The sequence below is a fragment of the Coregonus clupeaformis genome, chromosome 16 (genome assembly GCF_020615455.1).
Source record: "Coregonus clupeaformis isolate EN_2021a chromosome 16, ASM2061545v1, whole genome shotgun sequence".
In the NCBI taxonomy this organism is placed as follows: Eukaryota; Metazoa; Chordata; class Actinopteri; order Salmoniformes; family Salmonidae; genus Coregonus; species Coregonus clupeaformis.
Genome location: NC_059207.1, coordinates 20,954,135 through 20,981,319, shown reverse-complemented (window position 1 = coordinate 20,981,319; position 27,185 = coordinate 20,954,135). Strand labels below are relative to the sequence as shown.

The following is a 27,185-nucleotide window of genomic DNA, read 5'->3' as shown; positions in this document are numbered from 1 at the left end:
TGACTGGTTGACTGACCTGATATCTCCAGCTAACTGACTGATATCTCCAGCTAACTGACTGGTTGACTGACCTGATATCTCCAGCTAACTGACCTGATATCTCCAGCTAACTGACTGGTTGACTGACCTGATATCTCCAGCTAACTGACCTGATATCTCCAGATAACTGACCTGATATCTCCAGCTGACTGACTGGTTGACTGACCTGATATCTCCAGCTAACTGACTGGTTGACTGACCTGATATCTCCAGCTAACTGACCGGTTGACTGACCTGATATCTCCAGCTAACTGACTGGTTGACTGACCTGATATCTCCAGCTGACTGACTGGTTGACTGACCTGATATCTCCAGCTAACTGACTGGTTGACTGACCTGATATCTCCAGCTAACTGACTGGTTGACTGACCTGATATCTCCAGCTAACTGACTGGTTGACTGACCTGATATCTCCAGCTAACTGACTGGTTGACTGACCTGATATCTCCAGCTAACTGACTGGTTGACTGACCTGATATCTCCAGCTAACTGACCGGTTGACTGACCTGATATCTCCAGCTAACTGACCGGTTGACTGACCTGATATCTCCAGCTAACTGACCGGTTGACTGACCTGATATCTCCAGCTAACTGACTGGTTGACTGACCTGATATCTCCAGCTAACTGACTGGTTGACTGACCTGATATCTCCAGCTAACTGACTGGTTGACTGACCTGATATCTCCAGCTAACTGACCTGATATATCCAGCTAACTGACTGGTTGACTGACCTGATATCTCCAGCTAACTGACTGGTTGACTGACCTGATATCTCCAGCTAACTGACTGGTTGACTGACCTGATATCTCCAGCTAACTGACTGGTTGACTGACCTGATATCTCCAGCTAACTGACTGGTTGACTGACCTGATATCTCCAGCTAACTGACTGGTTGACTGACCTGATATCTCCAGCTAACTGACTGGTTGACTGACCTGATATCTCCAGCTAACTGACTGGTTGACTGACCTGATATCTCCAGCTAACTGACTGGTTGACTGACCTGATATCTCCAGCTAACTGACCGGTTGACTGACCTGATATCTCCAGCTAACTGACTGGTTGACTGACCTGATATCTCCAGCTAACTGACTGGTTGACTGACCTGATATCTCCAGCTAACTGACTGGTTGACTGACCTGATATCTCCAGCTAACTGACTGGTTGACTGAACTTATATCTCCAGCTAACTGACTGGTTGACTGACCTGATATATCCAGCTAACTGACCTGATATCTCCAGCTAACTGACTGGTTGACTGACCTGATATCTCCAGCTAACTGACTGGTTGACTGACCTGATATCTCCAGCTAACTGACTGGTTGACTGACCTGATATCTCCAGCTAACTGACTGGTTGACTGACCTGATATCTCCAGCTAACTGACTGGTTGACTGACCTGATATCTCCAGCTAACTGACTGGTTGACTGACCTGAAATCTCCAGCTAACTGACTGGTTGACTGACCTGATATCTCCAGCTAACTGACTGGTTGACTGACCTGATATCTCCAGCTAACTGACTGGTTGACTGACCTGATATCTCCAGCTAACTGACTGGTTGACTGACCTGATATCTCCAGCTAACTGACCTGATATCTCCAGCTAACTGACCTGATATCTCCAGCTAACTGACCTGATATCTCCAGGTAACTGACCTGATATCTCCAGCTAACTGACCTGATATCTCCAGCTAACTGACTGGTTGACTGACCTGATATCTCCAGCTAACTGACTGGTTGACTGACCTGATATCTCCAGCTAACTGACTGGTTGACTGACCTGATATCTCCAGCTAACTGACTGATATATCCAGCTAACTGACTGGTTGACTGACCTGATATCTCCAGCTAACTGACCTGATATCTCCAGCTAACTGACTGGTTGACTGACCTGATATCTCCAGCTAACTGACCTGATATCTCCAGCTAACTGACCTGATATCTCCAGCTGACTGACTGGTTGACTGACCTGATATCTCCAGCTAACTGACTGGTTGACTGACCTGATATCTCCAGCTAACTGACCGGTTGACTGACCTGATATCTCCAGCTAACTGACTGGTTGACTGACCTGATATCTCCAGCTGACTGACTGGTTGACTGACCTGATATCTCCAGCTAACTGACTGGTTGACTGACCTGATATCTCCAGCTAACTGACCGGTTGACTGACCTGATATCTCCAGCTAACTGACCGGTTGACTGACCTGATATCTCCAGCTAACTGACTGGTTGACTGACCTGATATCTCCAGCTAACTGACCGGTTGACTGACCTGATATCTCCAGCTAACTGACTGGTTGACTGACCTGATATCTCCAGCTAACTGACTGGTTGACTGACCTGATATCTCCAGCTAACTGACTGGTTGACTGACCTGATATCTCCAGCTAACTGACTGGTTGACTGACCTGATATCTCCAGCTAACTGACCGGTTGACTGACCTGATATCTCCAGCTAACTGACTGGTTGACTGACCTGATATCTCCAGCTAACTGACCGGTTGACTGACCTAATATCTCCAGCTAACTGACTGGTTGACTGACCTGATATCTCCAGCAAACTGACCTGAAATCTCCAGCTAACTGACTGGTTGACTGACCTGATATCTCCAGCTAACTGACTGGTTGACTGACCTGATATCTCCAGCTAACTGACTGGTTGACTGACCTGATATCTCCAGCTAACTGACTGGTTGACTGACCTGATATCTCCAGCTAACTGACTGGTTGACTGACCTGATATCTCCAGCTAACTGACTGGTTGACTGACCTGATATCTCCAGCTAACTGACTGGTTGACTGACCTGATATCTCCAGCTAACTGACTGGTTGACTGACCTGATATCTCCAGCTAACTGACTGGTTGACTGATCTGATATCTCCAGCTAACTGACCGGTTGACTGACCTGATATCTCCAGCTAACTGACCGGTTGACTGACCTGATATCTCCAGCTAACTGACTGGTTGACTGACCTGATATCTCCAGCTAACTGACTGGTTGACTGACCTGATATCTCCAGCTAACTGACTGGTTGACTGACCTGATATCTCCAGCTAAATGACTGGTTGACTGACCTGATATCTCCAGCTAACTGACTGGTTGACTGACATGATATCTCCAGCTAACTGACCTGATATCTCCAGCTAACTGACTGGTTGACTGACCTTATATCTCCAGCTAACTGACTGGTTGACTGACCTGATATCTCCAGCTAACTGACTGGTTGACTGACCTGATATCTCCAGCTAACTGACTGGTTGACTGACCTGATATCTCCAGCTAACTGACTGGTTGACTGACCTGATATCTCCAGCTAACTGACTGGTTGACTGACCTGATATCTCCAGCTAACTGACTGGTTGACTGACCTGATATCTCCAGCTAACTGACTGGTTGACTGACCTGATATCTCCAGCTAACTGACTGGTTGACTGACCTGATATCTCCAGCTAACTGACTGGTTGACTGACCTGATATCTCCAGCTAACTGACTGGTTGACTGACCTGATATCTCCAGCTAACTGACTGGTTGACTGACCTGATATCTCCAGCTAACTGACTGGTTGACTGACCTGATATCTCCAGCTAACTGACTGGTTGACTGACCTGATATCTCCAGCTAACTGACTGGTTGACTGACCTGATATCTCCAGCTAACTGACTGGTTGACTGACCTGATATCTCCAGCTAACTGACCGGTTGACTGACCTGATATCTCCAGCTAACTGACCGGTTGACTGACCTGATATCTCCAGCTAACTGACCGGTTGACTGACCTGATATCTCCAGCTAACTGACCGGTTGACTGACCTGATATCTCCAGCTAACTGACTGGTTGACTGACCTGATATCTCCAGCTAAATGACTGGTTGACTGACCTGATATCTCCAGCTAACTGACTGGTTGACTGACATGATATCTCCAGCTAACTGACCTGATATCTCCAGCTAACTGACTGGTTGACTGACCTGATATCTCCAGCTAACTGACTGGTTGACTGACATGATATCTCCAGCTAACTGACTGGTTGACTGACCTGATATCTCCAGCTAACTGACTGGTTGACTGACCTGATATCTCCAGCTAACTGACTGGTTGACTGACCTGATATCTCCAGCTAACTGAATGGTTGACTGACCTGATATCTCCAGCTAACTGACTGGTTGACTGACCTGATATCTCCAGCTAACTGACTGGTTGACTGACCTGATATCTCCAGCTAACTGACTGGTTGACTGACCTGATATCTCCAGCTAACTGACTGGTTGACTGACCGACCAGGGAAGGTGACTGACCTGATATCTCCAGCTAACTGACTGGTTGACTGACCTGATATCTCCAGCTAACTGACTGGTTGACTGACCTGATATTTCCAGCTAACTGACTGGTTGACTGACCTGATATCTCCAGCTAACTGACTGGTTGACTGACCTGATATTTCCAGCTAACTGACTGGTTGACTGACTGAATGACCAACCAGGGAAGGTAACTGACCTGATATCTCCAGCTAACTGACTGGTTGACTGACCTGATATCTCCAGCTAACTGACTGGTTGACTGACCTGATATTTCCAGCTAACTGACTGGTTGACTGACTGAATGACCGACCAGGGAAGGTGACTGACCTGATATTTCCAGCTAACTGACTGGTTGACTGACTGAATGACCGACCAGGGAAGGTAACTGACCTGATATCTCCAGCTAACTGACTGGTTGACTGACCTGATATCTCCAGCTAACTGACTGGTTGACTGACCTGATATTTCCAGCTAACTGACTGGTTGACTGACTGAATGACCGACCAGGGAAGGTAACTGACCTGATATCTCCAGCTGACTGACTGGTTGACTGACCGACCCAGGGAAGGTGACTGACCTGATATCTCCAGCTCGGCCCAGTGTGACTTCTTCCCGTTGGCCACCTCCTCGGCTGACATGATGGTGTATAGTCGACGAGGATCCGGGGGATCATATTTTTCCTTTGGCATACCTGTTAATCTGAGGAACAGCCACACCCCCAGAGCAGGTTAAAGGGTCTGGTAACACCAACAGATCAGGTTAAAGGCCTGGTAACACTAACAGAGCAGGTTAAAGGGTCTGGTAACACTAACAGAGCAGGTTAAAGGGCCTGGTAACACTAACAGAGCAGGTTAAAGGGCCTGGTAACACTAACAGAGCAGGTTAAAGGGCCTGGTAACACTAACAGAGCAGGTTAAATGGCCTGGTAACACTAACAGAGTAGGTTAAAGGGCCTGGTAACACTAACAGAGCAGGTTAAAGGCCTGGTAACACTAACAGAGCAGGTTAAAGGCCTGGTAACACTAACAGAGCAGGTTAAAGGGCCTGGTAACACTAACAGAGCAGGTTAAATGCCTGGTAACACTAACAGAGTAGGTTAAAGGGCCTGACAACACCAACAGAGCAGGTTAAAGGGCCTGGTAACACTAACAGAGCAGGTTAAATGGCCTGGTAACACTAACAGAGCAGGTTAAAGGCCTGGTAACACTAACAGAGCAGGTTAAAGGCCTGGTAACACTAACAGAGCAGGTTAAAGGGCCTGGTAACACTAACAGAGCAGGTTAAAGGCATGGTAACACTAACAGAGCAGGTTAAAGGCCTGGTAACACTAACAGAGCAGGTTAAAGGCCTGGTAACACTAACAGAGCAGGTTAAAGCGCCTGGTAACACTAACAGAGCAGGTTAAAGGCCTGGTAACACTAACAGAGCAGGTTAAAGGCCTGGTAACACTAACAGAGCAGGTTAAAGGCCTGGTAACACTAACAGAGCAGGTTAAAGGCCTGGTAACACTAACAGAGCAGGTTAAAGGCCTGGTAACACCAACAGAGCAGGTTAAAGGCCTGGTAACACCAACAGAGCAGGTTAAAGGCCTGGTAACACTAACAGAGCAGGTTAAAAGTCTAGTAGACACATGCACACCAAAGATTGAATTACACATGGTCTCTTGGGGTGCCTGCTTTCTCTAGGGGACGCCCGACGTCAATATCTTTCATTCTAGGGGGATACTTGATATTTCAGTTCTAGTGTGCAGATCTGGTTGTCAGTGACACAGCTATGGGAAAAGTATTGAAAGCTACAGGAAAGTACCAGTCAGTAGCACTGTTGTAAACTTGACAGTGCCAGCTCACTGCATGCAATGCTAAAGGCACCTTAGTTCCATCACCATTATAGAAAGACAACTGAAAGAAAGTGTGTGCTCTGCTCATACTAGGAATACTTGGTTAAGTTATACTGACAGAATATCTGACTCATTTGGACACTAGTTTGTGTACAATATTTATTATGCTGCTACCACAAAAATGGATCCAGGATTTCAGATTAAAATCAAACGGTATGGCATGACCACCTTGTGTTGACAAGTCATTCAAAGTTGATTTTCTAAACCTGACCCATGACTGTAGTATACTGTAGTAAAGTTTACTTTAGTACAAATACTGTAGTATTACTATAGTAAACTGTAGTATATACTATACTAATAACTGTAGTGTTTTTGCAGACATGACTGTAGTATACTGTAGTAAAGTTTACTTTAATACAAATACTGTAGTATTACTATAGTAAACTGTAGTATATACTATACTAATAACTGTAGTGTTTTTGCAGACATGACTGTAGTATACTGTAGTAAAGGTTACTATAGTATAAATACTGTAGTATTGCTATAGTAAAAACGGTAGTAGATACTATTTACTGTAGTGTTTTTACTGATTTTACTGTAGTATTTCCTACAGTTTATTTTACTTTATTTATTGTTTTGACATAGATTTGGGGGCTTTCACCCTAAGTAAATGTTCCATAACCTGTAGGTCGGTAGGACTTGAGTCTGAACTGATATTACAGAGCTTCTGCTCTTTTCTATGAGCTGCAGGGAACACAAGATATGGTCTATACTTGGCATGTAGGTGTCTCACTCATGGGCGGCTAGAAGAAGTTTGTATCCCTCTTAGTAGTTACATAAGCTGTCTATCTGTCTAAACACAAGTCGGTCACGTGTCCTGTGGCTGTGATAGTGGCACCAGCGTCACAGTATCAACGGGGATTCAACAGGGCTTGTTCCTAGGCTGCTGATTGGTTGCAGACCCCATGTTAAGAAATAAACACTGGGGCTGTCATCCGAGAATATCTTTTCGAAGTATATTGACATCTTCAGACACGGTTCATTTATGTCTGGTAACTAACTTACAACACTATTGTAAATGCTTTAGCAACCAACCAACCAACCAAGCTGGCTAGCTACATTTCAATAAAGTTAGCTACCCATTTGCAGTGGTAGCTATCGTTGATTGTAAACGTAGTGACAATTACTTGTTGATTTGTTAGCTGACAGTAGTGGGCACTGCTAAATGTCAAACGTAGCAACAGCTATGCAACTGCACCGGGCCTACTTTGCAAGAGAAGTTTAGTTGCCAGCTGTGAGCTGTCAAACCCATTCAACATGACACCTTATCACATTTGCAACCGCAGTTACAAATGCATATCAGCAGTTCTGATAACTTGAATACACAACTGAACGTGTTGTCCAGTTGATTTCTAAAGTAAATACACCCCCAAGGTTGAAGCATGGGTCTTGAGTAATTTGACAGGCGGATCGAGAGCACCCTCTCCTGAGCTAACAAGCTAGCTACAGCAGGTGGGACTTGGTCCAAATAAACTCTGTGCTTGGACCTTGGGAAGAGGAGATGCAATATATACGGAGAGACATTCGGCCAAACAAATGATCTGTAACCATTATAATATAAAATTGTATTACCTGCATTCGGGGGGTGGTAGAGAAGATTTAACGGTGATACTGTTAAAGACATACAGACGGAGAGACCCTGAACGTCCCGAAGTCCAAAGAGGCAGAACGAAGAACAAACGTGGCTTCCGCTCATGACGATCAGTGCTATCTGGGATCCTTGGTGGGATGTCCCTACCCTAAACCCTAGTAACCTAACCTTAACCCAGTGCTTGATTTGTGATGAAACAAGTGCAGGAGCTGTCTTTTTTTTCCAAGTCGGTCCATTAGACTATGTTCCCCGAAATGCACAAATTACATCATGCTATAGAAACCTCTGATTATTCCCTGTTCACAGGGTTTATACAAATGTTCCATAACTTCTCCATGACTTTTAACCACATTTTCATGACTATTATAGCCTACGAAAAACTAAGCTTTATTGACACTGGAAAGCTGCTGTGTCTGATCCCATGTAGAACTACCATCTCCTGCCGTCGTGCCACAAAGTAGAACTGCATGGTGAAAAATCTGTCGATGTGCCCTTGAGCAAGGCACTTAACCCTAATTGCTCCTGTGTGTCGCTCTGGATAAGAGCGTCTGCTAAATGACTAAAACATAAAAATAAATAAAAAATAACAATAAATGTTGTCAACCCTCCATCTGGAGAGCTCCTGGGTGTGGCAGGCATGGCTTTTGATCCAGCCCTGAAACACCCAAGTCTGCTTATCAAGGTCCTGTTGAGCAGCTAATGTTCAGGCTACAATGTGGTTAGAGCTGGGCTTGAACAAAAGCCTGCACACCCAGTAGCTATCCTGGAGGATGGTTGCCACCGTTGATATACAATGATATAAAAAATTACAACATTACAAGCAAATACTTTTGTCTTTATAAAATGTTTCCCTCATTCAATGAATCAGGGATCAAATTGATAAAGTAGGCTACTTCAAAGCAAGGTACTGTATCGAACTAGACATGTTTATGTATAAGGCTTAAATATTCATGTTTCGGGTGAGATCTATGCACAGCAAGTAATTTGTCAATTAGGCTATTCTTTGAATATTTGTTTACATTGTCGCAATTATATGGCTACTGTTTAATAGAGGGAAATCCCGGCTTTCCAACGGTGCATATTTATTTACGCTCTACAGTGCCGGTGGAAAGACGACAAGTACTTTAATGCTTACTTTAGTTAACTAGCTAACTGCTACAAGTTACTGTATGTTTTGAATTGGCTATCTAGTTAGTCTGTTGTCTTCCATTATTTTATACCTGCTGCTGAAATATCGATCTCTCTCTCCTCCGGCAACAGCCAACTCGCACTGGCACACACAGACACGCACTGAAGGGTCATTCCGATAATGGCTGATATGTAGATTTTTAAGTGATTGATCATATTTAAAAGTGTGCCTTAATGAATTACATTAACAAAAATTACTAAACTAATATCCATTACTTTTCATGACCTTACAAACCCTCATTTGACTATTTGGAACAGCACATTATGCGCATTCAGGTTGGCGCATTTTCAATCTGCGCAATCTCGAACAAGGCTACTGTCACGCACAGATACACAGACTACCGGCAAATACATTTTAACAAAGCGGAATCAGGAAATGAATGCCCACTCTCCATTGCCATTCAATGTAGATCCCGGTGTGTGAATCTGGGCCGGCTATAGGCTACTTTGTTTTATAGAGGAACTGGTACGCAATTCCCCCCAAAAAATATAAGTGCCGGTATGGTGCTCAAGACAGCTCTGGCCCAAGTCAAGCACTGTCTTAACCATTTTAAAGTCCAACTTCAATAGAGTAGGGACGTCCCAAAGATCCCTGATTGCACGGACCCTATTACTGCCACACCAGAACCAAAGTTGCCTTCCGTCGTTTCTAAACGAAACGAATTAAATGAAGGACACCGGTATAAACCAAATATGGCCACCTGCACGAGGATTGGAAAAGGTCAGTTCCACAAAATGTTGTACGTCTATTCTCATGCAATTCAACTTTTACAATAAACTGTCCACATATATCAGAGCTTGCCAATGCAATGCATGTTGCATACCGGCTTAGTTCCAAGCTGCCGACTCCAGGAAACTCGGGCCAGTAGCGAGGTTAGCATTTAGCAAGTTCTAATGTTATAGCTACTATCGCCAGTATATGACTAACTAACCAGTTGTGTTGCTATATATTTTCCCGCTTGAATCGCGTCATAAATTAACCACTGTCCGCTAACTAGTTTTCTAGTTTGGGTAACTGACCTGCCCAGTGTCAATGCTGGTGGGTGTGATGACACAATCAATGTCTGACTTGCATCTACGAGTACGACTTGTTTCGAATCAGATTCATGTACTTTTTTTCTTAACCTAAAATGTAAGACTTTTGGATATGTTGATTTGATGTTTCTAGCTAGCTAAACTTCACAGATCGTCGGGTGAAATTGCGTCTATACTTTAAACAATCAATCCGCAATTAACTTGACAGCTGAAAGTCCAGTGGTGGAAAAAGTACCCAATTTTCATACTTGAGTAAAAGTAAAGATAGTGATACCTTAATACAAAATTAATTAAGGGTAAATCCATTTGAATTCAATCACTTTTTGACAGCATCCCTTTTGATTTAAACAAAACTTTCATACATTTTAGACCATGGAAGAAGTGGTCAGAAAGTGACTTTACCACTGTTGTTTGCTATACTAGCTAGTACACATACTAGTTAGCTAGTACACATACTAGTTAGCTAGTACACATACTAGTTAGCTAGTACCCACCAGCTAACATTAACTAGCTGTAGTACACACTAGCTAGTACCTACTAGCTCCTACAGTACACACTAGCTACTGACTCACGCAACCAACAAACGTCTACTGGTTGCATGCACACATACCATCTGAGATGCTTTTAGATTCACAGACCAGTCGGCATCAGAGCGCATAATCTGCAGCCAGAACCTATTGAAAACATTCATGAGATAAAGGTACTCAAAGTTGACCTTTTTGCATACTCCACCATACATTTTTTTGGGGTGATCCAATTGACATTTTTGTCATTTAGCAGACGCTCTTATCCAGAGCGACTTACAATTAGTGAATGCATACATTTTTCATACTGGCCCCCCGTGGGAAACGAACCCACAACCCTTGCGTTGCAAGCGCCACGCTCTACCAACTGAGCTACAGGAGGGCCATGAGACATCCATGTCTTCATCAATGGAAAATATTAACGGTTGAGTTTGATGTCATTTTCAAGCTTTCAAATAGGGTTGTCAAATTATTTGATAACTTTAAAAAAAAAAAAAAAGCTTTAAATATATACAGTCAAAAGTTTGGACACACTTACTCATTCAACGGTTTTTCTTTATTTTGACTAATTTCTACATTGTAGAATAATAGTGAAGACATCAACTATGAAATTACACATATGGAATCATGTAGTAACCCAAAAAGTGTTAAACAAATCAACATATATTTGAGATTCTTCAAATAGCCACCCTTTGCCTTGATGACAGCTTTGCACACTCTTGGCATTCTCATATCCAGCTTCAACTGGAATGCTTTTCCAACTGTCTTGAAGGAGTTCCCACATATGCTTAGCACTTGTTGGCTGCTTTTCCTTCACTCTGCCGTCCGACTCATCCCAAACCATCTTAATTGGTTTGAGGTCGGGGGATTGTGGAGGCCAGGACATCTGATGCAGCACTCCATCACTCTCCTTCTTGGTAAAATAGCCCTTACACAGTCTGGAGGTGTGTTGTGTCGTTGTCCTGTTGAAAAACAAATGATAGGCCCACTAAGCCCAAACCAGATGAGATGGCGTATCGCTGCAGAATGCTGTGGTAGCCATGCTGGTTAAGTGTGCCTTGAATTCTAAATAAATCACAGACCTTGTCACCAGCAAAGCACCCCCACACCATAACACCACCTCCTCCATGCTTTACGGTGGGAACTGCACCTGCAGAGATCATCCGTTCACCCACACCGCGTCTCACAAAGACACGGCGGTTGGAACCAAAAATCTCCATGATGGCCTGATTCACACAGTCCCCTATGAACAGTTGATGTTTATGTGTCTTTCTTGAACAGTTTGTGCAGAAATTGTTTGGTTGTGCAAACCCACAGTTTCATCAGCTGTCTGGGTAGCTGGTCTCAGACGATCCCGCAGGTGAAGAAGCCGGATGTGGAGGTCATGTGCTTACACGTAGTCTGCGGTTGTGAGGCCGGTTGGACATACTGCCAAGTTCTCTAAAACGACGTTGGCGGTGGCTTATGGTAGAGAAATTAACATTACATTCTCTGCCACCAAATCTGGTAGACATTCGTGCAGTCAGTATGCTAATTCAAGCTCCCTCAACTTGAGACATCTGTGGCATTGTGTTGTGTGACAAAACTGCACATTCTAGAGTGGCCTTTTATTGTCCCCGGCACAAGGTGCACCTGTGTAATGATCATGCTGTTTAATCCGCTTCTTGATATGCCACACCTGTAAGGTGGATGGATTGTCTTGGGAAAGGATAAATGCTCACTAACAGGTTTGTAAACAAATTTGTGTACAACATTTGAGAGAAATAAGCTTTTTGTGTGTATGGAAAATGTGTGTGATCTTTTATATCAGCTGATGAAACATGGGATCAGCACTTTACATGTTGGGTTTTATAATTTTGTTCAGTATAAAATATGGTCTAAGCTACAACATATGCAAATATTTAAAACATCTGAGTTTACGCGTTTTTAGATAATTAATGTTTAAATGACATTTCTATTTTAAAAACCCTTTTTTTTCAAGAAATCATGAAATTATTTTACCACCTTGTTGGTAAACTTTTTAAATATAAAAATCAACCGTTTATCTTTTTCAGTGATGAAGACATGGATGTCTCATGGTATGGTGGGGTATGCAAAATAGGTCAACTTTGAGCACCTTTATCTCTTGAATGTTTTGGCGTTCAGGTCCAAAAAGTCATTTTCAGAGCACTTCTACAAAGGGCAAATACAGTGCATTTGGAAAGTATTCAGACCCCTTTACTTTTTCTCACATTTTGTTATGTTACAGCCTTATTCTAAAAAGGACTAAATATATAAAAATCCTCATCGATCTACACGCTTACCCCATAATGAAAAAAAATATATATATATTTTTTAATTTGTGCAAATCTATTAAAAATAACATACCTTATTTACATAAGTAATCAAACCCTTTGCTATGAGACACAAAATTGAGCTCAGGTGCATCCTGTTTCCAGTGATCATTCTTGAGATGTTTCTACAACTTGATTGGAGTCCACCTGTGGTAAATTCAATTGATTGGGCATGATTTGGAAAGGTACACATCTATATTCTCTGACATGCAGTTGACAGGGCATGTCAGAGAAAACACCAAGCCATGAGGTCGAAGGAATTGTCCGTAGAGCTCAGAGACAGGATTGTGTTAAGGCACAGATCTGGGGATGGGTACAAAAACATTTCTGCACCATTGAAGGTCCCCAAGAACACAGTGGCCTCCATCATTCTTAAATGGAAGAAGTTTGGACCCACCAAGACTCTTCCTAGAGCTGGCCGCCCGGCCAAACTGAGCAATTGGGGGAGACAGACCTTGGTCTGGGAGGTGACCAAGAACCCGATGGTCACTCTGACAGAGCTCTAGAGTTCCTCTGTGGAGATGGGAGAACCTTCCAGAAGGACAACCATCTCTGCAGCACTCCACCAATCACCCCTTTATGATAGTGGCCAGATGGAAGCCACTCCTCAGTAAAAGGCTCATGACAGCCCACTTGGAGTTTGCCAAAAGGCACCTAAAGGACTATCAGACTATGAGAAACAAGATTCTCTGGTCTGATGAAACCAGGATTGAACTCTTTGGCCTGAATGCCAAGCATCACGTCTGGAGGAAACCTGGGACCATCTCTACGGTGAAGCATGGTGGTGGCAGCATCATGCTGTGGGGATGTTTTTAAGCCGCAGGTACTGGGAGACTAGTCAGGATCAAAGGGAAAGATGAACTGAGCAACGTACAGAAAGATCCTTGATGAAAACCTGCTCCAGACCGCTCAGGACCTCAGACTAGGGCGAATGTTCAGCTTCCAACAGGACAACGACCCTAAGCACACAGCCAAGACAACGCAGGAGTGGCTTTGGGACAAGTCTCTGAATGTCTTTGAGTGGCCCAGCCAGAGCCCGGACTTGAACCCGATCGAACATCTCTGGAGACACCTGAAAATAGCTGTGCAGCGATGCTCCCCATCCAACCTGACAGACCTTGAGAGGATCTGTAGAGAAGAATGGGAGAAACTCCCCAAATACAGGTGTGCCAAGTTTGTAGCATCATACCCAAGAAGACTCAAGGCTGTAATCTCTGCCAAAGGTGCTTCAACAAAGTACTGAGTAAAGGATCTGAATACTTATGTAAATGTATGTGGTGGAAATTCAACACCAGGGACACCTGAAGTCAATATTAAATGAATCACTCTTTATTATCAGCAAGCTAGAGAGTTTACAACAAACTCTGCACACAGTACAAGTCGATCAGAAGCTCCGCCGGGGCGGTCCCTTCAGTTCTCTTATATACTGCTTACACAGACATATTTGCATGATTTACATTATTCTTCATTAACGTTGGCTCCTGCATGTGACTGACCAATACCTCACGAGGCTTCCTCTCTCTAAATTGAGACCTTGAAACTGAGATACCTCGGTTCCCATAGCACTGTTCTGGGTGTACTGCCAAGTTGCTTAACAGTTATATTGAGGATTCCGCCATACACGATCAGTCAGTCACCTGCATGAACCCATCTAATTGGTTATTAGAAAAGTAACATTGATTTGATACACAAACATAGCATTTTCCCTCACATTCCCTCCTCTTATCTCTCTGTGATAATTATCGTACAAATTTAAGGTAAGCATTAGAACCTCTTTTGATAGAAGCTATAATCTATCAAAATATTTATATTAAAGTAAGCGAAATCAACGCATAAAACCAGACACTTCATCCTTTCAAAACCTTCACTCTGGGTTTTACAATCTAAAATACACACACATACACAAGGGTTCTGTACAGTCGTGGTCAAAAGTTTTGAGAATGACACAAATACTAATTTTCACAAAGTCTGCTATCTCAGTCTTGATGATGGCAATTTGCATATACTTCAGAATGTCATGAAGAGTGATCAGATGTCCCTCTTTGCCATGAAAATGAACTTAATCCCAAAATAACTTTTCCACTGCATTTCAGCCCTGCCACAAAAGGACCAGCTGACATCATGTCAGTGATTATCTCGTTAACACAGGTGAGAGTGTTGACAAGGCTGGAGATCACTCTGTCATGCTGATTTAGTTATAACAACAGACTGGAAGCTTTAAAAGGAGGGTGGTGCTTGAAATCATTGTTCTTCCTCTGTTAACCATGGTTACCTGCAAGGAAACACGTGCCATTATCATTGCTTTGCACAAAAAGTGCTTCACAGGCAAGGATATTGCTGCTAGTAAGATTGCACCTAATTTATCGGATCATCAAGAACTTCAAGGAGAGAGGTTAAATTGTTGTGAAGAAGGCTTCAGGACGCCCAAGAAAGTCCAGCAAGCGCCAGGACCGTCTCCTAAAGTTGATTCAGCTGCGGGATCGTGGCACCACCAGTGCAGAGCTTGCTCAGGAATGGCAGCAGGCAGGTGCGAGTGCATCTGCACGCACAGTGAGGCGAATAATTTTGGAGGAGGTGTCAAGAAGGGCAGCAAAGAAGCCACTTCTCTCCAGGAAAAACATCAGGGACAGACTGATATTCTGCAAAAGGTACAGGGATTGGACTGCTGTGGACTGGGGTAAAGCCATTTTCTCTGAATCCCCTTTCCGATTGTTTGGGGCATTCGGAAAACACCTTGTCCGGAGACGACAAGGTGAGCGCTACCGTCAGTCCTGTGTCATGCCAACAGTAAAGCATCCTGAGACCATTCATGTGTGGGGTTGCTTCTCAGCCAAGGGAGTGGGCTCACCCACAATTTCTCCTAAGAACATAGCCATGAATAAAGAATGGTACCAACACATCCTCAGAGAGCAACTTCTCCCAATCATCCAAGAACAGTTTGGTGACGAACAATGCCTTTTCCAGCATGATGGAGCACCTTGCCATAAGGCAAAAGTGATAACTAAGTGGCTCGGGGAACAAAACATCGACATTTTGGGTCCATGGCCAGGAAACTCCCCAGACCTTAATCCCATTGAGAACTTGTGGTCAATCCTCAAGAGGCGGGTGGACAAACAAAACCCCACAAATTCTGACAAACTCCAAGCATTGATTATGCAAGAATGGGCTGCCATCAGTCAGGATGCGGCCCAGAAGTGAATTGTCAGCATGCCAGGGCGGATTGCAGAGGTCTAGAAAAAGAAGGGTCAACACTGCAAATATTGACTCTTTGCATAAACTTAATGTAACTTAATGTAAAAGCCTTTGACACTTATGGAATGCTTGTAATTATACTTCAGTATACCATAGTAACATCTGACGAAAATATCTCATAACACTGAAGCAGCGAACTTTGTGAAGACCAATACTTATGTCATTCTCAAAACTTTTAACCACGACTGTAGACTCAGAGGTGACCAAATCCCTCAATGTTTAACCATTGTTTACATAGTTCTTACCACAATCGGGTTGCAGTGACATCTGTTCTGCACCAACTGTCCCTGAGACTAGTCAAAACATAAAACCTGTTGTTTAACAATTCCGCTAGGGCCTTCTAAACTTGTCAAACAAAAACAACCTTCAAACAATGATCCTCCTTCTACAGGGGGAAAAGAAAGGTAATCCAGCGTCGGCAGCTCATCAGTCTCACTATCCTCTTGAGGAGCATTAAAGGGATAATTACATTATAGACTGAAATACCATAAGTAACATTACCAGGTTCCCCAGCGTCGGCATTGTTAACGGGTAACAGGTATTGCATCCATTGTAATACATTGTACAATTACATTCTAGTTCACCCAAATGATTACCACCTCCTCCTCTAATACACCAAGGGGCTGTCAACACTTCTGCTGCTGAGATGGGTGGGAGTAAAGCGTTATCTGGCCTAGCAAACAACGGTGGGCCTATGTGGCTGTGTAATGCAGAAAAGGTCATGGGGTCAGGGTTACGTGGCATCTCCTACCAGGAATGGTAAGGCTATTTGCATAGTCAGATTTACCCCTATGGGAACTCCCACAAGTGGTAAACCTGCTCCAACCTTAACTGGCCCCAACCCACACACCCAACACTCCTTTTGTCATGATTCGCAACCATTTCTGCTCTAGAGAGGAAAAGATTTTCCTCCTTTTTATGAGGGCCCAGCAGGGCTCTCCTCCTCCGATGACCGTCTACTTCTGGGCCACTACTCTGGGCCGGCATTGGTCCCTTTCACTCAGGACTCATCCTCTGTCAGGTTTCCTACAAGAGGACAACCTACTTTTCTTATTATCACTCCTGTGCTAACTCGGAGGAGGGCCACACTGCACCACCGGAACTGGCGAGGCCTCATCTTCTCCTGGGTCATGAACTCGTCTGCAGTGCGGCGCGTGGATCCAGGTATCTCTCTCAGCAACCTTCACCGCAGTGGGGGTGGTCAGCATGTGACAGGGACACCTGAAGTCAATATTGAATGAATCACTCTTTATTATCAGCAAGCTGGAGAGGTTACAACAAACTCTGCACACAGTACAGGTCGATCAGAAGATCCGCCGGGGCGGTCCCTTCAGTTCTCTTATATACTGCTTACACAGACATATTTGCATGATTTACATTATTCATTATTCATCATTAACGTTGGCTCCAGCATCTGACTGACCAATACCACCCGAGGATTCCTCTCTCCAAGTTGAGACCTTGAAACTGAGATACAGTGGGGAAAAAAAGTATTTAGTCAGCCACCAATTGTGCAAGTTCTCCCACTTAAAAAGATGAGAGAGGCCTGTAATTTTCATCATAGGTACACGTCAACTATGACAGACAAATTGAGAAAAAAAAAATCCAGAAAATCCCATTGTAGGATTTTTAATGAATTTATTTGCAAATTATGGTGGAAAATAAGTATTTGGTCACCTACAAACAAGCAAGATTTCTGGCTCTCACAGACCTGTAACTTCTTCTTTAAGAGGCTCCTCTGTCCTCCACTCGTTACCTGTATTAATGGCACCTGTTTGAACTTGTTATCAGTATAAAATACACCTGTCCACAACCTCAAACAGTCACACTCCAAACTTCACAATGGCCAAGACCAAAGAGCTGTCAAAGGACACCAAAAACAAAATTGTAGACCTGCACCAGGCTGGGAAGACTGAATCTGCAATAGGTAAGCAGCTTGGTTTGAAGAAATCAACTGTGGGAGCAATTATTAGGAAATGGAAGACATACAAGACCACTGATAATCTCCCTCGATCTGGGGCTCCACACAAGATCTCACCCCGTGGGTCAAAATGATCACAAGAACGGTGAGCAAAAATCCCAGAACCACACGGGGGGACCTAGTGAATGACCTGCAGAGAGCTGGGACCAAAGTAACAAAGCCAACCATCAGTAACACACTACGCCGCCAGGGACTCAAATCCTGCAGTGCGAGACGTGTCCCCCTGCTTAAGCCAGTACATGTCCAGGCCCGTCTGAAGTGCATTTGGATGATCCAGAAGAGGATTGGGAGAATGTCATATGGTCAGATGAAACCAAAATATAACTTTTTGGTAAAAACTCAACTCGTCATGTTTGGAGGACAAAGAATGCTGAGTGCATCCAAATAACACCATACCTACTGTGAAGCATGGGGTTGGAAACATCATGCTTTGGGGCTGTTTTTCTGCAAAGGGACCAGGACGACTGATCCGTGTAAAGGAAAGAATGAATGGGGCCATGTATCGTGAGATTTTGAGTGAAACCCTCCTTCCATCAGCAAGGGCATTGAAGATGAAACGTGGCTGGGTCTTTCAGCATGACAATGATCCCAAACACACCGCCCGGGCAACGAAGGAGTGGCTTCGTAAGAAGCATTTCAAGGTCCTGGAGTGGCCTAGCCAGTCTCCAGATCTCAACCCCATAGAAAATCTTTGGAGGGAGTTGAAAGTCTGTGTTGCCCAGCGACAGCCCCAAAACATCACTGCTCTAGAGGAGATCTGCATGGAGGAATGGGCCAAAATACCAGCAACAGTGTGTGAAAACCTTGTGAAGACTTACAGAAAACGTTTGACCTGTGTCATTGCCAACAAAGGGTATATAACAAAGTATTGAGAAACTTTTGTTATTGACCAAATACTTATTTTCCACCATCATATGCCAATAAATTCATTAAAAATCCTACAATGTGATTTTCTGGATTTTTTTTTCTCATTTTGTCTGTCATAGTTGACCTGTACCTATGATGAAAATTACAGGCCTCTCTCATCTTTTTAAGTGGGAGAACTTGCACAATTGGTGGCTGACTAAATACTTTTTTTCCCCACTGTACCTCGGTTCCCATAGCAATGTTCTAGGCGTACTGCCAAGTTGCTTATCAGTGATAGTGCGGATTCCTCCATACATGATCAGTCAGTCACCTGCATGAACCCATCTAATTGGTTATTAGAAAAGTAGCATTGATTTGATACACGAACATAAAATTTCCCCTCACGTGATATTTCAGTTTAGTATTTTTAATACATCTGCAAATATTTCTAAACCTGTTTTTGCTTTGTCATTATGGGGTATTGTATGTAGATTGATGAGATTTTTTTTTTAAACTGTTCAATCCATTATAGAATAAGGCTGTAACGTAACAAAATGTGGAAAAAGTCAAGGTTTCTGAATACTTTCAGAATGCACTGTATGTATGGAAGGTTTCGTTCAAATCAAAAGGGGTGCCGTCAAAAAGTTATTGAATTCAAATGGATTTACCCTCAAGTAAAAGTGAAAGTCACCCAGTAAAATACTACTTGAGTAAAAGTATTTGGTTTTAAAAGTATCAAAAGTAAAATAATAAATAATTTCAAATTCCTTATATTAAACAAACCAGACGGTATGATATTGTTTTTATATGCGGCTAGCCAGCGGCACACTCAAACATTTACAACAAAGTGTTTGTGTTTAGTGAGTCCGCCAGATCAGAGGCAGTAGGGATGACCAGGGATGTTCTCTTGGGGCATTTGTAATATCGCAAATGAATGATTCACCAGTAAGGATTCCAGCTTTAAGTAGTACTTCAACTTAGTTACTTTACACCACTGGAAAAGTCATTTAGTATTGATAGTCAAGCTGACTTGCTATGTTGTTGATTTTCTCTTAGTTTTAGCAGGATGCCAAAGACATTTCCTGGTGGCTGGTGGTCCAACATATACAAGGGTTTCTCTTGTTGCACCCAGACATCTCCCTGTTAGGACCTATGCTGCCGCAAAGTAAGTCATTTAACCTACACACACACACACATCGAATGCTCTCCAGGTTCTCCTTTCACAAAGTCAGATTGAACATAAAATGTGTTGTTTGCTGAATGAGCATTTACATGTAGGCCTGTAGGCAAGCATTTATCTTAGACATTATTATTATTATTATTATTATTATCCTCAGACAAATAAAACACAAACATATTTTCTCTCCACAGGGCGTTGAACAAACACAAACATATTTTCTCTCCACAGGGCGTTGAACAAACACAAACATATTTTCTCTCTACAGGGCGTTGAACAAACACATAAATATTTTCTCTCTACAGGGCGTTGAACAAACACATACATATTTTCTCTCTACAGGGCGTTGAACAAACACATAAATATTTTCTCTCTACAGGGCGTTGAACAAACACATACATATTTTCTCTCTACAGGGCGTTGAACAAACACATAAATATTTTCTCTCTACAGGGCGTTGAACAAACACATACATATTTTCTCTCTACAGGGCGTTGAACAAACACATATATATTTTGTCTCTACAGGGCGTTGAACAAACACATACATATTTTCTCTCTACAGGGCGTTGAACAAACACATACATATTTTCTCTCTACAGGGCGTTGAACAAACACTTACACCTTTTCTCTCTACAGGGCGTTGAACAAACATATTTTCTCTCTACAGGGCGTTGAACAAACATATTTTCTCTCTACAGGGCGTTGAACAAACACAAACATATTTTCTCTCTACAGGGCGTTGAACAAACACAAACATATTTTCTCTCTACAGGGCGTTGAACAAACACAAACATATTTTCTCTCTACAGGGCGTTGAAGAAACACATACATATTTTCTCTCTACAGGGCGTTGAACAAACAAATTTTCTCTCTACAGGGCGTTGAACAAACACAAACATATTTTCTCTCTACAGGGCGTTGAACAAACACAAACATATTTTCTCTCTACAGGGCGTTGAAAAAAGACAAACAAGATGACAAAGAGAAAAAAGTGGAGAAGAAAAATAAGAATGTTATAGACGACACAGGTCGTCACAAACCGTATGGGCTGACGGCGTGGGTGCCGGTGGATGACGTGTACGTGACCAGGTTCTACCCCAAGCCGGTGCATGAGACAGCGGTGGCCGTGGACCTGCTGAAGAGTTTCCAGAAGCTGGACTATACACCTCTGGACCAGCCAGTTTATATCAACTTCAAGTTGGACATGAAGCTGGAGAAAAAGGTACGGACTAGCAGAAGATGTCTGATATAGTTCTTGTCTTCTTACAGCGTGTTGTTTTCAAAGGGAACTGTCGGAGCTTTCAGCGTGTCGTTTTCATAGGGAACTGTCGGAGCTTACAGCGTGTCGTTTTCATAGGGAACTGTCGGAGCTTACAGCGTGTCGTTTTCATAGGGAACTGTCGGAGCTTACAGCGTGTCGTTTTCATAGGGAACTGTCGGAGCTTACAGCGTGTCGTTTTCATAGGGAACTGTCGGAGCTTACAGCGTGTCGTTTTCATAGGGAACTGTCGGAGCTTACAGCGTGTCGTTTTCATAGGGAACTGTCGGAGCTTACAGCGTGTCGTTTTCATAGGGAACTGTCGGCGCTTACAGCGTGTCGTTTTCATAGGGAACTGTCGGAGCTTACAGCGTGTCGTTTTCATAGGGAACTGTCGGCGCTTACAGCGTGTCGTTTTCATAGGGAACTGTCGGCGCTTACAGCGTGTCGTTTTCATAGGAACGGTCGGCGCTTACAGCGTGTCGTTTTCATAGGGAACGGTCGGCGCTTACAGCGTGTCGTTTTCATAGGGAACTGTCGGCGCTTACAGCGTGTCGTTTTCATAGGGAACTGTCGGCGCTTACAGCGTGTCGTTTTCATAGGGAACTGTCGGCGCTTACAGTGTGTCGTTTTCATAGGGAACGGTCGGCGCTTACAGCGTGTCGTTTTCATAGGGAACGGTCGGCGCTTACAGCGTGTCGTTTTCATAGGGAACGGTCGGCGCTTACAGCGTGTCGTTTTCATAGGGAACGGTCGGCGCTTACAGCGTGTCGTTTTCATAGGGAACTGTCGGAGGTGCTCTAGTATTGTTACGTCACCAGCATGTTGAGAAGAAAGGAGCTAACATGGCAGCCGTTCTAAAACCTGGCCAAACTCTTAATACATGGCTCTGCATGAATCCAGATTCTGGATGTAAAAACGCACAGTTCATAATCATCACACGAGGCGCCGCTATATGGCCTGTATATTAGGTGGTGGATGTCACTCCTCCCAAGGGTTTCATGTGGCATAAAATGTATGCTTTGAGCTTCTCACAGTTCCCCAGGAGAGTCTCCAATGTCCCTGTCTGTGGAGTAGCACTGACATGTTCCCTCCATTAAAGCAGCAATCTGCAGTTCAAACAATAACAAAATGGTAAACCTGCCACTGTTTTGGTAAAAGGCTAAGGGATGGGGCTGGAAAATAACCACTCTCAAATTCATAGACATAGCTATGGATGCAAGGTCTAACCAGCCATGATATCAATATTATAGTTTTAACCATGTTTATGGCTATACAGTGTTTGTTTACAATTACATTGTTTACAAATAAATAAAACATGCATTTATTTTGGGTTCCTATGGGTTAGACAGTTTGACTAAGCTCATGTTATATTAAAGCAGTAAGGCACGAGGTTACCAACTTTCATTATTGTGATGACTATTATTTATCGAATAATTACCTGCTATGTTTAATTGTTACTTGATTAAATTAATCATGTTTCAATTAACTCAATAGGAATTTGGGGCACCACAGGAGAAGTTGTTTAACGAGTTGCCATTTCTAAAGATATCTCTTATCATTTTAAGTCATTTATTAATAATTTACCTCATATCAGTCTCATTCTGAAAGTCGTAGGCTCTTTAAGTCTGCACGAACCCGGGTCTTGCTGATCATTCCGTGCCACACAAATTGATTTCATTATCTATTTACTAACTCATTAAAAAATGATAACACAAGATACAAACACGTACACGGTGTAGGCAGGGATTAGAAACTTAACACTATATGACACTTGTTACAAAAGTGGCGAGTTAAAGAGGGAGGGAGAGAAAACACTTGGAAACATATGGACCAATGCTCACAGTAATCCTAATACTTTGCCCCGAACTGCCGCCCGTTTGGGAAAGAAAAGCAATGCATGTATTTACGTGTTGGAGGTCTTCATCGTGTATCTCTGTTGGACCCAGGCCTTCGTGGGAAGGGGTCGATTGGGCCTTCTCTTTCGGATGGCCTTTTAGATGTAAGGCTCAGATTGTCCACAAGAGGTCACAGTGTCCTTCTTCTTAGTTGTCTGTTTACTTTCACTCGTTCTGGAAGTGGTCTTCTGAAGATGGCTAATCAGCCGTGTCGATGATCCCCTGTGGGGTGATGAGAGCAGTGTAGTAGACGATGGCTTGAAGAGAGTAACAGGATGGTCCCACTTAAATTCACCTTCTTAGATACAGTACTTAGAACAGCTACTCAGCCGTAACGTTGATTGTTAGTGGAGGCAACTTTGTCGTCTTCACCTCGTGTTGATTTTCAGGGTCGGGGACCAATATGGACAACAGCTGCAGCTTGAGGTCCGTCTAGTCTGATCTGATAATTCTTATCTCAATCTTTTATGCACTCTGGTAAAGAGGGGCGTTTCCATCATACTGACACGCTCTCTGAGCTCCCTCAGGCGTGACTAGTTACGAGGCAAAAGTTTTGTTAGAAAGCTAAAATCACATTCCTATCTTCACGAAAACATTGTCTTCCTCCTTGATATTTTCTACCCAAGGTAAAGGATGTAAATCTGATATCCACAGTGTAAAAGCTCTTCAAGTTACACTGTTTTAGTTATAACGCCTTTATACCATTTTTAATGGCATCACAAAATATACATTAATTTTCCATATTCCATTTCTCATCATTCCCAACGTTTGCATTTTGAAATATATTGTCCCAATGTTCATTGTTGGATGTTGAATTTTTTGGGCGGCAAAAAGTATCTGGAAAAAAAGGCATTCCTTTCACCATACTAGAGTGCCAGAGAGATTCTCCTCTCTAATTTATGGCAGTATTAAGGTGTCAAGACCGGCACAGCCCCCTGTGGGTAGGAGGGTCTGGTTGTTGTCGGCCATTTGCCAAGCTGGATGTAGTCTATCACAGTGCCATCCGTTTTGTCACCAAAGCCCCATATACTACCCACCACTGTGACCTGTACGCTCTTGTTGGCTGGTCCTCACTACATATTCGTCGCCAAACCCACTGGCTCCAGGCCATCTATAAATCACTGCTAGGCAAATCCCTGTCTTATCTTAGCTCATTGGTCACCATAGCAACACCCACCCGTAGTATGCACTCCAGCAGGTATATCTCACTGGTCATCCCCAAAACCAACATCTCCTTTGGCCGCCATTCCTTCCAGTTCTTTGCTGCCAATGACTGGAACGAATTGCAAAAATCTCTGAAGCTGGAGACTCTTATCTCCCTCACTAACTTTAGGCATCAGTTGTCAGAGCAGCTTACCGATCACTGCACCTGTACACAGCCCATCTGAAATTAGCCCACCCAACTACCTCATCCCTATATTGTTATTTATTTTGCTCATTTGCACCCCAGTATCTCTATTTGCACATCATCTCTTGCACATCTATCATTCCAGTGTTAATACTAATTGTAATTATTTTGCACTATAGCCTATTTATTGCCTTACCTCCATAACTTGCTACATTTGCACACACTGTATATACATTTTCTGTTGTATTTTTCGACTTTATGTTTTGTTTTACCCCAATGTTTTGTTTTACCCCATATGTAACTCTGTGTTGTTTTTTATCGCACTGCTTTGCTTTATCTTGGCCAGGTCGCAGTTGTAAATGAGAACTTGTTCTCAACTGGCTTACCTGGTTAAATAAAGGTGAAATAAGGCCTTTGATCCTCACCCAGGGAGAATCATGACACAATGTAATTAGAGCAGTAAAACGTAATGTTTTGTCAAACCTGTGGTATACGGTCTGATATACCACAGCTTTCAGCCAATCAGCATTCAGGGCTCGACGCACCCAGTTTATAATTACATTTTAGTCATTTAACAGACGCTCTTATCCAGAACGACTTACAGTTAGTGAGTGCATACATTTTCATACTGGCCCCCTGTGGGAAACGAACCCACAACCCTGGTGTTGCAAGCGCCATGCTCTACCAACTGAGCTACAGGGGGCTGTATATAATGAAGATTATATACTGGGTGGTTCAAGCCGTGAATGCTGATTGGCTGAAAGCTGTGGTATATCAGACCGTATACCACAGGTATGACAAAACATTACGTTTTACTGCTCTAATTACATTGCTAACCAGTTTATAGCAGTAAGGCACCTTGGGGGTTTGTGATATATGGCCAATATACCACGGCTAAGGGCTGTATCCAGGCATTCCGCGTTCCGTCGTGCATAAGAACAGCCCTTAGCCGTGGTATATTGGCCATATACCACACGCCCTCGGGCCTAGTGCTTAAATGATCGATGGCCATATACAGTGCAGTAAGGAAGTAAGTATACCAATGAAGAATTATTATTTTTGGTCTTACTGTATTTGGACATATGCCTATCTGATCTTCATTTGAACACTATTGACAGATAAAGATAACCTAATTTAACAAATAACACTTAAATCGTTGCTGTAATTGAGAATGTGTTCTCAGTCAACTTACCTGGTAAATTAAGGGTAAAATAAAAAAGCTGAAGCTGAACTGGAAGTTTATCAAAAGTAAGAAATGGAGGGTGATTGAGTAAAAGCCCAGATCTTAATCCTATAGAAATGCTGAGGGGGACTTGAAGCGGGCCGCACATGCAAGAAAGCCCTCAAACATCACACAAGAGTGGGCAAAAACCCCTCCCGGTCGATGTAAGAGACTGATAGAAACACCTACATGAAGTGATTTCTGTCAAAGGGGGCAACACAAGCTATTGAAGTGAGGTGTACTTTTTAATTTTTTTTGCAGAAGGAATTGGCATTTCTGTAGATTTTTGTTAAATATATGGTTGCAAATATAATTTAGGTTATTTGTTAAATGAGGTTACCTTTATCTGTCGGTGTTGAAATGAAGATCATATGTCCAAATATGTAAAAAAAATAAAAACTTTTCAGGGGGTGTACATGGTTCCTCACAGTACTGTATCATGAATATAAAAGTCCAAAAATTGATGTAGAAATCATAGATTGCCTTTAACTAGGCAAAGCTGATGTTGAAATGCAGAAACCATTCAGAGCACTCAAAACCAAGATAAAACATTTAACAGGGAGGAAATAATTTAATAGTTGATTTAAAGAAGAGGTCGGTTGCGTCTCTAATGGCACCCCATTCCCTATGTAGTGCACTGCTTTTGACCAGAGAATGGCACCCTATTCCCTATATAGTGCACTGCTTTTGACCAGAGAATGGCACCCTATTCCCTATATAGTGCACTGCTTTAGACCAGAGCTCTCTTCAAAAGTAGTACACTATATAGGGGATAGGGTACCATTTGGGAGGCACACATTGTGTTGTCATGGTGACCTAAAGTATGTCATGGAAATCTAGGAAGGTAAATATTGCTTAGTAAAATCCAGATTTCTGCATCTGCTATGTGCATATTTGTTTTTATGTAGGCGTTGAGGTCACAGCAGCACAATGATGTATTGACATGCTTGTTTTGAATCTTCTCTTCCAGAAAAAAGTGGATCCCTTCGTCAGCACAGTTCATTTGCCACACCCGTTCAAGACAAAAGTCAACAAAGTTGCAGTTTTCACAGAGGTAATTTATCTGACTATTATCAACTGCTGGTATCAATTGATAAATACTGTTAGCACTTTTTAATCTCCCTTCATCCTAACTAAATATTAATTTGATAGGTCTGCTGTGTCTTCCTTGATGGACCTTGCTGAGTTCCTCCAAAGTCATTTATATTTTAATCAGTCATTCTATTGAAATTATTTGTTGAGCTGGCAGTGATGTATGAAAATACATGATCTGTATGTCAACTAGCATG

At 42.9% G+C, this 27,185-nt stretch overlaps 2 protein-coding genes across 3 annotated transcripts in view; one reads left to right on the top strand and one right to left on the bottom strand.

The window, feature by feature from the left end:
• The window catches only part of LOC121584466 (CCR4-NOT transcription complex subunit 6-like), a 45,790-nt gene extending 37,859 nt beyond the window's left edge, over positions 1–7,931 (bottom strand). The window contains exons 1-2 of one of the 2 annotated variants that reach the window (XM_041900351.2): positions 7,814–7,931; positions 4,922–5,043 (exon numbers count right to left, since the gene is read on the bottom strand). In XM_041900351.2, coding sequence (XP_041756285.2) covers positions 4,922–5,033 — 112 coding nt within the window. In that variant the 5' untranslated portion in view covers positions 5,034–5,043; positions 7,814–7,931. The remainder of the gene's footprint in view (positions 1–4,921; positions 5,044–7,813) is intronic. The other variant, XM_041900353.2, reaches the window with a different exon arrangement.
• Positions 7,932–9,632: 1,701 nt separating this feature from the next.
• The window catches only part of LOC121584467 (39S ribosomal protein L1, mitochondrial), a 30,196-nt gene continuing 12,643 nt past the window's right edge, over positions 9,633–27,185 (top strand). The window contains exons 1-4 of the mRNA XM_041900354.2: positions 9,633–9,741; positions 20,048–20,156; positions 21,122–21,392; positions 26,867–26,950. Of these exons, the coding sequence (XP_041756288.1) occupies positions 9,714–9,741; positions 20,048–20,156; positions 21,122–21,392; positions 26,867–26,950 (492 nt within the window). The 5' untranslated portion in view covers positions 9,633–9,713. The remainder of the gene's footprint in view (positions 9,742–20,047; positions 20,157–21,121; positions 21,393–26,866; positions 26,951–27,185) is intronic.